At 45.9% G+C, this 16,235-nt stretch overlaps 1 protein-coding gene across 1 annotated transcript in view; it reads left to right on the forward strand.

The window, feature by feature from the left end:
* The first annotated feature begins 5,660 nt into the window (after positions 1-5,660).
* LOC118474114 (NPC1-like intracellular cholesterol transporter 1) overlaps positions 5,661-16,235 on the forward strand; it is a 30,075-nt gene continuing 19,500 nt past the window's right edge. The window contains exons 1-8 of the mRNA XM_035963702.1: positions 5,661-5,769; positions 5,843-5,919; positions 6,452-6,521; positions 6,822-6,971; positions 11,874-11,945; positions 12,339-12,483; positions 12,618-12,682; positions 12,775-12,840. Coding sequence (XP_035819595.1) covers positions 5,870-5,919; positions 6,452-6,521; positions 6,822-6,971; positions 11,874-11,945; positions 12,339-12,483; positions 12,618-12,682; positions 12,775-12,840 — 618 coding nt within the window. The 5' untranslated portion in view covers positions 5,661-5,769; positions 5,843-5,869. The remainder of the gene's footprint in view (positions 5,770-5,842; positions 5,920-6,451; positions 6,522-6,821; positions 6,972-11,873; positions 11,946-12,338; positions 12,484-12,617; positions 12,683-12,774; positions 12,841-16,235) is intronic.

A 16,235-nucleotide genomic window follows, 5' to 3' on the forward strand; every position in this document is an offset into this window, starting at 1 on the left:
AAGAGCATTTGGATGTACCTGAAAGTCAAAAATCTGACCATGACCGTCAGGCTGGGTCTTTTTAAGCCACATTCAACGCATATTCAGAGACCAGCCTAGCACCTCCAAATTGTGGATTCCGAGGCCCCCCTACTGATAGGTCTACAAACCTTGGACCAACCAACAACACAATGGCCTCCTCTAACATCTGTCCTTCCCTTCCATAAAAACCCCTTGCGAATCGTGTCTATAGCTCTAATTACCCATTTGGGGCAGTTAAGGGCAATCAAATGATAAATAGGGATTGCAGTGAGAACCGACTTAATCAAAGTAGCTCTTCCAGCCAGGCTAATAATAGCAGCCTTCCAACCTGGAAGCTTGTCAGCAATTTTATCAATGAGCTCATTGAAGGAGGATCTCGGGAGTTTCCTAATTGACAGAGGCAAATCCAAATACTTACAGGGAAAAGGCATAACCTTGCAAGGAAAAATGCTCCTAATCTCCACAAGCTCTGGATTGTCACACTAAATAGGAGTCATACTGCACTTGCTCAAGTTCGTGACTAATCCTGAAGCTTCTCCAAAAATTCTAAGGATTTCTTTCACCACAACCACTTCCTCATCTCTTGGCCGCATGAACAGCACTACATCATCTGCATAAAGGGAGACCCTTTGCCCATTTCTGTTTCTCAAGAGAGGCTACAACAGGCCCATTTCGCTAGCCCGCGAGAAAAGTGAATTCAAAACATCCATAACTAAGATGAACAACATAGGAGATAAAGGATCCCCTTGCCTTAATCCTCTTTGGTGGCAAATAAGCTTTCCAGGTTCTCCATTCACCAGCACCCTAGTCGAGGATGAGCACAATAACTTGGAGATAATATTGCACCATCCTGGACCAAAACCAAGATGCCCAAGAACTTCCAGCAGAAATGGCCAAGAAACAGAATCAAATGCCTTGCCGATATCCAGCTTGAGAAGCACTTTGGGGATTTTTTGTCTGTGGATTGCTCTGGCTGTTTGTTGCATCATAATAAAGTTGTCTTGTATGCTTCTCCCTTTTACAAAAGCACTCTGGTTTGGGGATATCAGCTCAGGAAGCATGGGAGCAAGCCGGTTTGCCAACAACTTGGTAACAATTTTAGCAAAACTATGAATGAGGCTGATAGGCCTAAAATCTTTTATCTCTGCAGCATCAGATTTCTTAGGAAGTAAAGTCACCAAAGCTGAGTTAAGAAGGTGCAAATTCGATACATCACCCAACAGAATCCTCCCCATAGTTGTCATGAAATCCCCTTTAATAATTGGCCATGCATGCTTATAGAAGCGCCCAGTGTATCCATCAGGCCCTGGAGCTTTGTCTGAAGGGATAGAATTAATAGTGGCCCATACCTCTGCCTCAGTGACATCCCTTTCCAACTGCTCAAGGTTTCGGGTTGGTATATGAAAAGCAGCCAGGTTGAAAGAGCAGTTCCTTTGCACAGCAGTCCCCAAGAGATTATTATAAAAATCCCACACAACTTCTTGTTTTTCCTCCTGCTCTACCAAGATTCTGTCTGCTACTTTCAATTTGGCAATGAAATTTTTCTTCTTCCTATATCGTGCCTGTTGGTGAAAAAAAGATGTATTAGCTTCGCCTTCTTTCAACCAGCGAAGGCCACTTCTTGTTCTGGCCATAGTGCGCTCCAGGGAGGATAAAGCTAAAGAGTGGAGCTTTAGCCGTCGTCGAAGCCGCTCCTCCAGAGGTGACAGAGCCCTAGAATCCCCTGCAATTTCTAGTTGGTGCATGATTTCCTTAGCTGCTAAGAGCTGATTCTTAACATTGCCAACACTCTGCTGACTCCAGGACTGCAAGTGTTTCGAAAGCCTTTTTAACTTCACTGCAAAACGTTGCAGGGGACAATAGGAACCCACTGGCTGCACCCAAGATTCTTCCACCTTTTCCATAAAACCTTCCAATTTTGGCCAATAGCTTTCAAAGTGAAACAGTCTCCTGCCCTGGGAATACTCATGCAGCCCCAACAGAAGAGGACAGTGGTCTGAAATGAATGTTGCCGAACTTTGCAATACGCAGTCCGGGAAATAATCCCCCCAGTCTGAAGTGTGAAAGACCCGGTCTAAACGAACAAGCGTGAGACTTGCGCGTTCATTGGACCAAGTAAATTTGCGCCCCATCAATGGCAGTTCCGACAGATTTAACTCATTAAGAATACGACAGAATCTACCCATCATAGCCCTGTCAAGGTTGCTATTGTTCTTGTCTTCGGCTCGATATATAAGATTAAAGTCCCCACCAATAGTCCAAGGTCCAAAACATGCCGAGCGAATTGTGCGCAGCTCATTTAAGAACTGCAACTTCTGATCATCTGGTTGAGGGCCATACACCCCAGTAAACCACCAAGGAGTACTAGAAATATGATCAACTTGAACAAATACTGAAAAAGAGTCTACTCTGGTCTGAAGAACCTTACAAGTGTCCCCCTTCCAAGCCACCAATATCCCCCCACGCGTGCCCAGTGCAGGGAGACAAATGAAATGGTCAAACTCACTTCCAAGCAAAGACATCACCATAAAACGGGAGATAGAGGCCTTCTTTGTTTCTTGTAAGCAGACCAGATCTGGTTGAGTGCTAACAATTGTTTGACGAACTGCATCTCTTCTGGCTTTCTTATTAAGACCTCTTACATTCCAAATGATGATTTTGGACAAATCCATTTAAACAAGCGACTAACAACCACAAAAAAAAACTGGAAAAAGGAGAGAAATATGAGCCTCCTAAACAAAATCAGCCGGGGCATCTCCGGCGAGGAGCTGAATGGTCTCCAAGTTCTCCACATTTTCAGGAACAGTCCAACCAAATAAAGCTACCAAAGCCTTGATGTGGGACTCAGATAGTGGATTGGAGAAGAAACGTCCATACTTATCAAGAGCCTAAGTGCTAACAGCCTCTTTTCCACTAGCAATACCCAGCCTTCTAATGAGATCCTGCTGGATATGTCTGATAGGCGCATCTTTGCTGGATTTGAAACCCTTGCTTGCCAGGCGGCTGCTACGACGAGGAACAAAATCCGGAGGCAGCTGCGCAGACCTTCTCTTCTGTGGGGGCGGATGGGGAAGAATGCAAGAGATTGGTTTTGTAACACTAGCAACAAACGATTGCACCGGTGTGGTACCTTGCTGAACCAAAGCTTGAGAGCTGTTGCTGCGATCTATTGTAGGATCAAATTCATCTTGCATCTGATGCTGGCTCCTGTTCTGCCTTCTAGAATAATACTTCAGTGGGGCAGCCTGACCATGGACCAGCTCCAGCGACCCTGCAGCCTGATGAGGCCCTTCATGCGGACTTGATGCATCCCTCTGCTCCAGTGGCCCAACACACTCAAGCAGGGATGAAACCTGAATTACCAAGGAAGTATGTTATGGTCGCTAGATCGATGAGGGATTGGAGAGGGGTATCGATGGGCAGGAACACCGGCCGGGGGCCTCTGCACACGACCGAGAAAGAGGAGGGTTTCTCCCTTCTAATTTTTGCCTGCTTTATTTCTCATCCATTGATTACATAAATAGGCCGGTTGACCGCCCCTATCTAGCTAGAGATCCTTATCTCCTTAAAACTCTCATAAAAACTCTCAACAAATTACTAACTGATAACCTTCCTAGATAATCTCAACTAATCTCCTAAATAATCTCAAATAATCTTCTAATCTTATCTCTAACTATCCTTATCTAATCCCCCTTGGACGACCCATGGTTGCTGCTGCCGCAACCCCTCCGTGGGCCTCCTTAGGCCCTGACACTACACCCCTCCTGGACATGCAGCTCGTCCTCGAGCTGCAGCATGACAGGTGCTCAAAGACCGAGTCTACTTGACCCAAAACCAGACACCTAGAAGACAAGCCTTTTACATCTCGGCTTATCTTATTATTCCTAATCTGAATTTTTTGACCCCATAAGATAAGGCGGACACCCTCCGCGCATTGGACTTGCACATGTGCAGCCACCTGGATCCCATGGACACCATCTGGACGAAAGGGGAGCACATGGATGGGCACCTGGAGTAGGTCGCAACAATAACCAGCGGAGGCGCCCTCGTGGCGACCGATAGTGGAATGTGGTGGCGCTAAATGGTGCGCCCTTGCCGATGACGAGGGGCGTGCCTTCCCTACCGTTGCTGCCATAGAGTTGAAGTTCGTCGCCCTTGGGACATGTACCATGCTCGCACTTGGAGATAGTGGCTCGGTGCCGCTGCTGATGGTCGTCCGACAGGGCGAGGTCGCGCTCCCGTGTGCCGAGGTCAACCGTCACCAAGGCTGCCTCGAGCATCTGCCGGCGCATCTCCCGCACTCTCCGTTGTGCAAGGAAGCCACGAGCAACAGCTTGTATGCCCACAGCCGCCGACGTCTGGAGCCGTGCGGACAACGCCAGCTGGTGCTGTTCATGTTGCACTGCTGCCTTGATTTGTAGCAGCCCTTGCTCAACCTTCTGGAGCGTGGCTTGCATCTCTGCGAGATCAGCCCTTATGTTGGTCCACAAGTCCCCCATCGATGGAGCTGTTGATTGCTGAGCCATGGCTGCCCCTAGTGGCATCGCCCATGGGGACGGAGACGCCGTCAACGAAGATGATGTGATGAAATTTGGTGTTGTCCCTGGGGATGGGCACGCCGTCGTCCAGGATGTGGTGACAAAATTGGCAGGCGATGCTGCCCATGGAGATAGGGACGACGGTTGCCAGGATGGTGTGACGAAGGTGGCATGCGGCGCAACCCATGGAGATGGGGACGTCGGTTGCCAGGACGGCGTGACGAAGGTGACATGCGACGCAGTCTATGGACATGGGGACGCTGGTTGCCAGGATGACGCCGCGAAATTGGTAGCAGAAGCCATGGGATCAGATCGAAACCCAAGCTATCCGATACCAAATGTTATGATCGCTAGATCGGTGAGGGATTGGAGAGGGGTATCGATGGGCAGGAACACCGGCCGGGGGCCTCTGCCCACGGCCGAGCAAGAGGAGGGTTTCTCCCTTCTAATTCTTGCCTGCTTTATTTCTCATCCATTAATTACATAAATAGGCCGGCTGACCGCCCCTATCTAGCTAGAGATCCTTATATCCTTAAAACTCTCATAAAAACTCTCAACAAACTACTAACTGATAACCTTCCTAGATAATATCAACTAATCTCATAAATAATCTCAAATAATCTTCTAATCTTATCTCTAACTATCCTTATCTAATCCCTCTTGGAGGGCCCATGGTTGCTGCTGCCGCAGCCCCTCCGTGGGCCTCCTTAGGCCCTGACAAAGTAAGTTGCCACCACCCTTTTCCTTGTCAGTCATAAATCAACTGTACCTAGCCTGAAGTAAGATGGTGGCAAGCACTTCAAATTTTGGTTTATTTGTTACCAAGTAGCCAATTGTAGAAAATGTATCTCAAAATTAACATCATGCCAACCACCTAGTTACAAAAAATATCTTGCTTCTAAGAGGGTCATTTTCTCTCTTTTTTATTTAAAAAAATATTGCAATCACATTATTAGGACATGTATGGCACTGATGTTATATGGTTTCATGCACTACCTAACCATGTCTTTGATCTAGACCTTTTTCATTGTGATTGAGCATCCTAACCGTTTCTCCTTGTCTTTTATGCATGTCTACATTTTTTCCAAAAGAATCAGTTGTTGAGTTCACTCACCTGTAGTGTTTCCTCTGTTCTAATTAGGCATTATCTACTAGACTGCAACCAGGATTGGAGCAGCAAATTGTTCTGCCACGAAATTCCTATTTACAGGTTTCCCCCTAAAGAGTTTTGAGTTCTTCTTGAGGTGCCTTCCTTCAGATCACTCTGATCATTGTATTTCCAGGATTATTTTGATGACCTTGCAAAGTACATGAAAGTAGGTCCACCATTATACTTTGTTGTGAAGGACTTCAATTACAGGTATTTATGTATAAAAATAGTGCTCCCAAAGTTTATCAAAGAAAAGAGTCACACTACGTGCAAATATACAAAATGTAATATTGACTCTTCCATCTTGCTTAGTTCTTCAAATATGGTCAAGTCACTGTCATTTGTTGTTGGTGTGACAAATGTCACAAATGTTGCATATGATATATGCTTTCTTTCTTATGGAGAAAAAATAACATGCTGAATAACTGAACTTTCAGGTTTCGATCATTCCTGATATGGTCATATAATAACAATAATAGCAAATCTTTTTGTTCCTGATATGCAAAAAAGTTTTATAAAACAAAGTTTCTTATGTTGATTGACATGGTACAATTTAGTTTCTCTGTTTGGTATACAAGTACAATGTGTTGAACTAAATAGGGACGGTGGAGATCCTTAAGGTCGCCGAATTGCACCCAGAACATTATTTTCTCAAGCACACCCTGAAGCTCTTTTTTAAGTTGCATGCTTAAACAGTGGTAGCCATGCTTGATTTATGATTTATTTTTATATTGTTTTCCAGCTCTGCGTCGGTGGATACAAATCAAATATGTTCAATCAGCCAGTGTAATTCAAATTCTCTTTTGAATGAGGTATATTATATTATCTTACTATGTTTTAACAAAGTTATGTTCCAGAATATCTTCAGTAGTAAATTACTCTTAGCTCAGTTTACCAGTGCAATATATATCAGAGATGTGTTTGTTTATTACTCCCTCCATTCTTTTTTATTTGTCGTGTTTTAGTTAAAAAATAAGCTAGCGGGTGACAAATATTCGAGAATGGAGGGTAGTATAAGGTTACCCAGTGCAGGGTGCACACTGCAAACTGAGTATCCGGTACAACAGTTCATTTTGTTGTGAAGATTGCATAACATGGTTTCAATCATGCAGATATCACGACAATCATTATCCCCTGAGACTAGTTACATTGCTAAACCTGCTGCTTCATGGCTTGATGACTTCCTAATTTGGATGTCCCCTGAAGCATTTGGATGCTGTAGAAAATTTGTGAATGGAAGTTACTGCCCTCCAGACGATCAGGTTATACACCGTTTCCTTGCTTGGCTTACCATATTTATTTGGATTTGACCAAAATAGAACTCTTATCTGAATTACTGGAAACTATCATTGTTAGAATATTCTATATGTAGGCAACGTCCATAGTTGTCCAGGATCCTCTTTGTCAGAGGGATTGTCACCAAAGATTGATGTATTGCATTGAGCACTTAGACCCTTTATATAGAGTACATGACGTAGGAGATAAGGCAACTCACTGATACATATAGCAGTATACAAGGCACAATATCTAGACTACCAAATATACTCTAACACATATAGCAGTTACAAGGCACAATCTCTAGACTACCAAATATACTTATACATTTGGCAATCTACGAGACACAATATATAGACTACCAAATATACTCTAAGAAGACAGATGTTGCGACTGGACCAACACTCCGAGAAGGCCGAAGACGGAAGCCCTTTAGTGAAGATGCTCGCGAACTGCAACGATGTAAGAACATGAAGCACATGAATGTCACCGATGTTCACCTTCTCACAAACAAAGTGTAGATCAATCTCAATATGTTTGGTGTGCTGATGTTGGACGGGGTTGCTGGAGAGGTAGACGACATTGATGTGATGTTGTCGTAGTAGACAAGTGTACTTCGTCAAAGAGGAGAGTGAATCTCCTACATCAACTGGTTTAACTAGCTAGCTTCCACGACGCCATTTGCAACAATCCAGTATTCAACCTCAACACTCGACCGAGAGATGACGTTCTGACACTTAGACGACCAAGAGATCAAGTTGTCCTTGAGAAACACAACATAGCCCGATGTGGACCTGCGTGAATCCAGACAACCAGCCCAGTCTACATCTGTGTAGACGACGAGATCGGAGGTAGATGAGCGGCGAAGTGGAAGACCCAAATATGGAGTACCCTAAAGGTACCACAAAATGCACTTGAGGGCAGCCAGATGGAGCTCACAAAGATCTTGCATATGGAGGCACACCTGTTGAACTACAGAAGACACATCAAGTGGTGTGAAAATGAGATACTGAAGAACGACGACCAGACTCCTGTACTGGGTAGTGTCCTCCACTGGCGGCACATAGGCTCCTGACAATTTGGACTTGAGATCAACCAGAGTGGTGCATGGTTTGCAGTCAACCATGCTGACACGCTTGATGATGTCCTTCAGATAGACGCGCCGATGCAGAAATAAACCCTCAGGTTGGCGCTCTACAGTGATGCCCAAGAAATGGTGAAGTGGCCCATGGTCTTTCATGACGAACAGTTGAAGAGCTAAAAAGTATGTAAAAGAAGAATAATGCTGGAAGCTGTGAAGACATATCATCGACATAAATCAACAAATATACTGTCTCTAGATAGCTGGTTCTCCCCACCGGTTCTCTCCCTCTCTCCCTCCCTTCTGATTTGCTTCGTTGTTTTCTGACTTGCTTCTTTTATTATTATTTAATAAAATTTTGTTGTGGGGGATTTTCCTCATAGCTTTTCTGTTAAAAAACAAATATATTGTCTCTGCACCCTGATGGAAGATAAATAAAGAGGTGTTCGACTTAGCCTCGTGAAATCCCAACGTAGCAATAAACGAAGCAAAATAGTTGTACTAGGCTTGGGGTGCCTGCTTAATCCCATAGAGGGACTTATTGAGGCAATAGATTAAGTTCGGATGTGTTGGATCGACGAAACCAATTGACTGAGTAGCATATATGGTCTCAGAGAGCGTTCCATGCAGAAAGGTGTTCGTCATGTCGAGCTGGTGCATCGGCCAATCATGTGAGAGTGCCAAGGACAGCACCATATCGACGGTGGCCGGTTTAACAAGTGGGCTAAAAGTCTCGTCATAGTAAATGTTGAGGCACTGAGTGAAGGTGTGACACACCAAGCGCGCTTGTAGCACTCCAAGGATCCATCAACGTGTCGTCTATGAAACCAAACCCATTTTATAGTGACAATGTTGGCACCACGTGCACGAGGCACCAGGTCCTAGGTCCAGTTGGCAATCAGAGCCTTGAATTCCTCCATAGCCCGGTGCTAATTAGGATCAACAAGGGTAGAACAAGCAATCTTCGAAACCGGTGACGCAGTTGGAGGGGATGTTATGGCCAGAACTAGGCGGTGAATAGGCTGTCGAAACCCACGATTGGCACGCGTGGTCATCGGATGCGGGTTAACCGACGACGTGATTAGCTCAGGACCCATAGGAAAATGTGTCAACAGGGTGGCAGAGCAGTAGTCGATCAGCGGCATCGCGAGTAGATAAGGGTGAGGAAGGGTCGGCGACGGAGAGCGAGGCAAGCTTATGTTTGGTAGTTAAGGAGAGGTTTGGATAGCATGCACACCCGAAAACCTTGAGATGCACATAGGAAGGTGCGGCGCCAAATAAAGCCAGATATGGACATGAAGCGTTGATTGTGTTGGTGGCATGGGGCGAAGTGCAGGGATAAGACATCTGAAGCAGTGCACCATGAGATAGGAAGAAAGTAGAGGAAGCATTATCGAACTCACGCCCATTGTCACATTGGATAGACTTGATGCTGCAGCCAAATTGAGTGGACACATGCAAAGAAATTTGGAAGAGTAGAAAAAGTATTAGATTTTAGGCGTAAAGGAAACATCCACATACAGTGAGAACAATCATCAACAATGACTAAATAGTATTGATACCCCTGACAATTGGAGAGGTCCAAAAATCACAATGAATAAGATCAAAAATATTAGCTGCACATGAGGATGAACTAGCAAAATACAACCGTGTGTGATGATCTAGCTGGCAAGCATGGCATAGCTAATGCTAGTGCTTATGACAAACTTTATTAAACACTTTAGAAACTAAGACAAGGCATTAGGACCAGAATAATCTATACAATGATGCCATGTAGACACTGAAGCAACTAAGACCCAGTGAGTAGCGGAGGCGTGACTGTGGGCAAGTGCCGAGTGTAGAGGGGTCCCGAATTATTGCACCTGGTGATCACGTTCCCGAAAGCCAAATCCCTCACAAACACCAATCGGATCAAACTCTATAGAGCAAGAGTTGTCAGTAGTGAAACATTCAAACAGATAATAAGTTTTGAATAATGTCATGAGCAACAAGAACATTATTAAGGTAAAAGGGGCCGAAAAGCACCGTGTCTCTTAATGAGGTGACTGGAAGCATAGACCTATTATCAACAATGGTAGAGGAAGGAGAATTAATTGAATGAGAAGGACGAAAATTTGTTAATTTATCGACATCCATTGTAGTATGAATGGAGGCATCGGAGTCTACGACCCAATTAGTGATCGCCGGAGGAGTAAAGCCATGGTGCCTAAGGAGTTGGCCAGCGACTGCTAATCCCACGCTCAGGGGTAGGGGGTACCACCAATTGTTGTGGGAACTATGACACTGATGGGAGAAGTGGTGTTGGTGCAGGCGGGAACAAAGTGCTGCTAGAAAGACGAAAGGGTTCTAACGCAGCCAGAAAAACCTACGATGGAGGTTGTATCTGCTGTTGTGTTGATCGTGGTCCGGGCCACATAGAGATAGTGTTGGTCCATGGGTTGTAGAAGGAAGGCCAGTCAAGGGCGCCTCCCGGAACCTGAGCCGGGCGCACCACTTGTGCACATTGTAGAGGAAGAGAATGAACTACTTCCATCGCCCTTGCCCTTCTCCTTCCCCTTGCCCTTGTTTTTATTGCTAGTGGCATGAGGATGGACGAGTGCTACTAGAGGGCGCATAGGACGATGGTGGCATAGAGATAGGAGGTACAACCTGCAGATACTGAGGTCGCACACTAGCTGTGTAGAGGTCGGCGACCTCGCCTGGCATTCCTGAGGTGGCACCAGGTGGTGCCATTGCAGGGAGAAGAGGTGGCACAAGGCTGTTACTTGTAGAGGCCGACTAGAGTAGTGATGTCGAAGGAGGAGGGCATGGCACACACTAGGGGCTTGTTCGGTTATTTTCAATCCATATGGATTGAAGGGGATTGATATGGATTGGGAGGGATTTTGACTTGCTAGGGATTGAAACCCCCTCAATCCCCCTCAATCCATATGGATTGGGGCAGAACCGAACAAGCCCTAGGGTGGCAGCAGCCCGGGAGAGGTGGGTGGTGCACCCTAGAAGGCTAGAGAGGTAGTAACAGTAGAATGGATCTGTTAGGCTCTGATACATGTCAGATGGATTGCCGCCAAAGATTGATGTATTGCATTGAGTCATTTGACGTTTATATAGAGTACATGGCGTAGGAGAGAAGGCAATCCACAAATACATATGGCAGTCCATGAGACATAATATCTAGACTACCGAATATACTCTAACACATATGGCAGTCTATGAGACACAATATCTAGACTTCCAAATATACTCTAACACTCTTGGGCTAGATTAGAAACCAATTTTGATTAGAGTTTAAGAGATAAAACAGAACAAGACTGCATGAGTTCATATCGTTTAGTGTTAGAGTCGGTTGGGATGAAACCGAGTATGATTCCTCTTTGAATAGATGGCTCGTGCCGGTATAAATATACAACCTCATCGATCCTAGAGAGGTCAGGCAAGCAATTTGATATCATGGTGTCATGTTTCTTTCAATCCTCACTATGTGAAATAAAAAGGATGACTAGTACCACTAATCAAGAAAACAATAGCTGGTCACTCCATGGAATATCTTTTCTCCAATGTGTGGATATTTTAGAGAAACAAACTGTAGACAAGCACATCAAAAGAGAAAAAGGCATCTTCCTTGCCTCATCACTGCAGGAAATATGTGGGTCACTGCATAAGAATACATTGCTGCACATACTGAAGTAGCGACAGTTGCTATACTAAGAAATTAACTTTTTGACTACACCTTTTTCATCTCATAAGATGGTAAGTCGCATTCAAACATGTACTTTACAGAAGTAACATTCAAACCTGTATTTTACAGCCTCCATGCTGCCAACTCGATCAGGTTTCAGGCTCTTGCATGACAAGCAAAACCTGCAGTAACTGTACAACGGTAATACCTGTAATTTCCATGCCTTTTACTTTATTGATCAATTCCAGATGGTTGTTTTCTGCACTACTGTGTCCTACTATATGCAATGGATAAATGCTTAAATTGTATGGTTCAATCATAATCCATGCAGTACTATATATAGCCCTAACAGCTCAGAGAGGTCCTAAATGGTTTAGGTGACTAGCTCCAATGCTGTTTTGGTAGTGTTTTTTTCATTTGTAACAGGCGCGAATGTTAATTGCCTAAACCCTGGGGTGTGGTGTGGGTGGGTGTGTCTTTTGTACTTTCTTCTTCTAATGAAATGATATACAACTCTCCTGCGTGTTCGAGAAAAAAATATATCGCAAGTAGAAATGAAATGTTTCTGATCTACTTGGCATGCTTTTGTCTCAGTGCTTCCTACACTCAGACTTGGATAATGGGCGTCCATCCACAACCCAATTCAGAGATAAACTTCCATGGTTTCTTGACGCACTTCCATCGAGTGATTGTTCTAAAGGGGGAAAAGGAGCTTATTCAACAAGTTTAGACCTCAGTGGTGTGTGTAGTGTTTTATGATTGTATACTTTATCATTACACTGTTTTCTAGGATTTGAAAATGTGTGTAACATATAGACTTCCAATAAGCAGGTAGTGATTAGTGAACTAGTGTTCTTGATGAATCTTTTTCAGGTTATGAAAGTGGCATTATACAAGCTTCGGCATTCCGAACATACCATACTCCCCTTAACAAGCAGGTTATAAACTAACATGCAACCCATTATGATTATCCCTGTATTTCATTTCAACATTGCAAAAACTAATCAGTATTTTTTATTCTTCTTCCTAGAGTGACTATGTTAACTCAATGAGAGCTGCCCGGGACTTCAGTTCTAAAATGTCCAGAGATTTGCAGGTACCTTGGCTGCAACACATTTTTTTTCTCGAACGCGCAAAAGAGTTGCGCATCATTATATTAAGAGAGGAAAAAAAATCCAAAGAGGACCAAAGTACAATGCCTAGAGGGCAAGCATAAGACTAGACCAGATTGAAAACAGTCTAGACCCTACTAACGGCAGCAGTATGGCCAAGACTTGCTAGCTGCAACACATTTTGACCAGGACAATATTAATGAAAAGTATAAGAAGTACAGCCTTCAAATATAACAAATACAAATAATTGCACAGTGGATAACAGCTACATAGTGTAACAAAGACCTATCCATTCTCTTGATCTATTTTCTCGTGCTTCAAACTCACAAATCTATACTACTCTATTAAGAACCTAATGTGTTGGGCACCTGGTGCTACCACGGCTTCACCCTTCGTGCTGACACTCTGGCCTGCCCCGCACGTCTCGACTGGTTATCCCACCCCATGCGTCCCGCCTCGGCGCCGTGCCCTGTGGGCCCAGCGCCCGTGCAGCGCTCTCTCAGCTATTGCCCTGTGGACCCCAGCACCTGCGCAGCCAGCTACTGCGACTGCCCAGCACCCGACCCCGTGCAAAAAATAGTGCAGATCGAGCACTCGAACCCACGCCTCCCTGCTCCAGAAATTTGGGGCTAACCACCAGACCACATGTAATCTTGAGATTGTTCCTGTAATCTTAGGTGCTCTCCCAATATGTTGTCATAACTATATCTATACTACTCTATTAAGAACCTAATGTGGGCATCTGGTGCTACCACGGCTTCACCCTTCATGCTGACACTCTAGGCCTGCCCCACGCGTTCTGACTAGTTCTCCCGCCCCATGCATCCTGCCTCGGCGCCTTGCCCTGTGAGCCCAGCGTCCACGCAACGCTCTCTTGGTTACTGTCCTATGGACCCCAGCGTCTGCGTAGCCAGCTACTGCGACTGTCCAGCACCTGACCCCATGCAAAAAATAGTGCAGATCGAGCACTCGAACCCACGTACCTTAGTGTTTAGAAATAAACAATAATTATATTTGAGTAAAAATCTCAATACTTATGTATATGATATATAACAGCCGTAGCAAAGCACTGGCAACTGGCTAATAAAATAGATTATGCTCTTTTTTTCCTCTATCATAGGAAGAGACCTTCTAATTGGCTAATAAATTTATTGATAGCACCAACCAACCAAGCTAATGCTTATTTGGAGAAAATCTCATTGTGCTAGCTTTATATTTTCAGTTGAGTTGCATGAAATAATAGTTTGATACTTCGTCTGTTCAAACTATAGTTTACTTCAACTTTGTCCTAAGCTAAACTTCTCTACCTCATAGAAAATGCACCAACATCTACAACATCAAATTAGCTTAGTTAAATTCTCCATGAAATATGTGTTGATAATGTGCCTTGCATGTCGGTTTGGAAGCGCTTGGAGTGGTCGAAGGGGAAGGCTCCCCATAATGTTATTCCGGCACCTCGAGGGTCAACCTCCGTTGTGAAGGTCCTTTCATGAAGAAATAGACCTTGGTCTGGAGTAAGGTTGAGCAGTAGGAGAAGAAAAATTTTAAGTTGATCGGTTCTCTAGTTCATGGCAAGGGCCTTGATCCGGTGATGCGGGGAATGTGCCCTAGAAGACCAAGAAATAGGAAATCAAGACAAACTGAAGATGACAATGTGGATCAAGGAGACAAGGGGGCCAAAGCAACAACGGAGTTGCCTCTTTGGGCACCGTTCTGAATGATGGCACTTTCTTGTTGGACCTCGTCGATGTGGAACTGTAGGGGTTGCCAATTCATGCGTGGGAAGCTTCCATGGCGAAGAGTCTGCTCAATCCTTATGGTTGGTGTTGGAACTTGCTCTCGGTTGCAAGGGGATCCAACAAGGGTGAACAGTGGTGTCAACAGGGCACACGCGCTAGATGGCAAAAGCTCTGTTAATCTGGCCTCTCACGGGCACTGTGCAGGGGTATTTATAGGTACCTGAGCGCGCAGCGCCTTGAGCTAAGGACGCATGTGCCCTCAGCTACCTAGATTATCCCCAGAATATTCCCATAAAGCGGGGTTACAGACCGTAATTACAGGGATGTCTTTACAAATTAGGCCCGTATAGCACGGCGGCCACGTGGGGCCCGTAACGATGGGCCGGATCACACGTGGGCCTCTGAGCTGGACGAGGCTGCACTGTGGGATGCCCTTCGTCGCCAGTCTTCGTCTGGTGCGGTACATGCGAAGGGTGTCCCTGCCTGTTTTGTCTCCGTTAGCTCAGCTGCTGCAGTGAAGACTTCGAGCGGAGGGTGGCGGCTTTGCCTTCGCCCCAACATTTGCCCTCCGAGGGACCAGTTCGACAAAGTTACCTGGTGCCGAAGACGTCGCTAGATGGCGGAGACGCTGCCCTCGCTCGAAGTGGTTCCGCGGGGGTTTTTGATATGACCGTTGATTGACGGCGTACTGTTGGATTGCGGGTTTCCCGAAGCGCCGCGCCCTGTTAGATTGCGGGTTTCCCGAAGAGCCGCGCCCTGCCTATAAAAGGGGGCGGGGGTCGGTGCTTTTTGAAATTCACCTTCCGCGCTCCACGAAAACCCTAGCCGCCCTTTCCGCCGTCTTGCTGCTCGTCTGCCCGCCGCGCTCTTGTTCGCCGGAGATCTGGCTCGAGTGAAGCAGACCGCCCGCCGCCGCCGACGGTACGTAGCGATGCCGTCTTCGTCTTCTTCCGCTGCCGCTACACCGCCGGCCGTTCCCTCGCCGCCGGCCGCCGCCTCGTCTGAGACGCTGAGTAGTTTAATGGCGGAGGAGTTGCGCGCCGGCGATTCTGTTGACTTTGGCGTATCGCGGATGTCGTCGGTCCGCGTGCAAGATATGCAGCGGTTGGGTTACTTCGGCGGCGGAGTTGCTCGAGTCCCGGGGACGGAGGAAGTCCCCGAGCCGGAGGGCGAGTTGGTTGTTTTCGAGGCGTTCTTCGCCGCCGGACTCCGTTTGCCTGCGCACCGATTTGTTGGCGAAGTCCTGCGCAAGTTCAACGTTCAAATACATCAGCTGACACCGAATGCCATAGTGGCTCTGTCGAAGTACGTCTGGGCGACGACTTCGTACGGCGGACAGCCATCAGTCGAAGTTTTTGCGAAGTATTATTGTTTGCACTGGCAGAAGAGGATGATTGGAGACGAAGTCGCTCAGTTTGGGTCGTGCACATTCACGCCGAAGACTGGCAAAACCACGATGCAGGTAGTCGAGTTGGTTCCTTGCGCCCGCAACAAGTGGGGCAACTGGAATGAATTTTGGTTTTACGTTGCTGAGGGCTCCGTCGAAGGCCATGAGGGACTTCCCGTGTCCGAGATGTGCTCTCATTTTTACTCAGCGTACCCGCCCTTTGAAGTGGCGGAGGAGGATGTGGACGAAGGGG

Source organism: Zea mays, unplaced genomic scaffold, assembly GCF_902167145.1.
Source record: "Zea mays cultivar B73 unplaced genomic scaffold, Zm-B73-REFERENCE-NAM-5.0 scaffold_221, whole genome shotgun sequence".
NCBI classification, from domain to species: Eukaryota; Viridiplantae; Streptophyta; class Magnoliopsida; order Poales; family Poaceae; genus Zea; species Zea mays.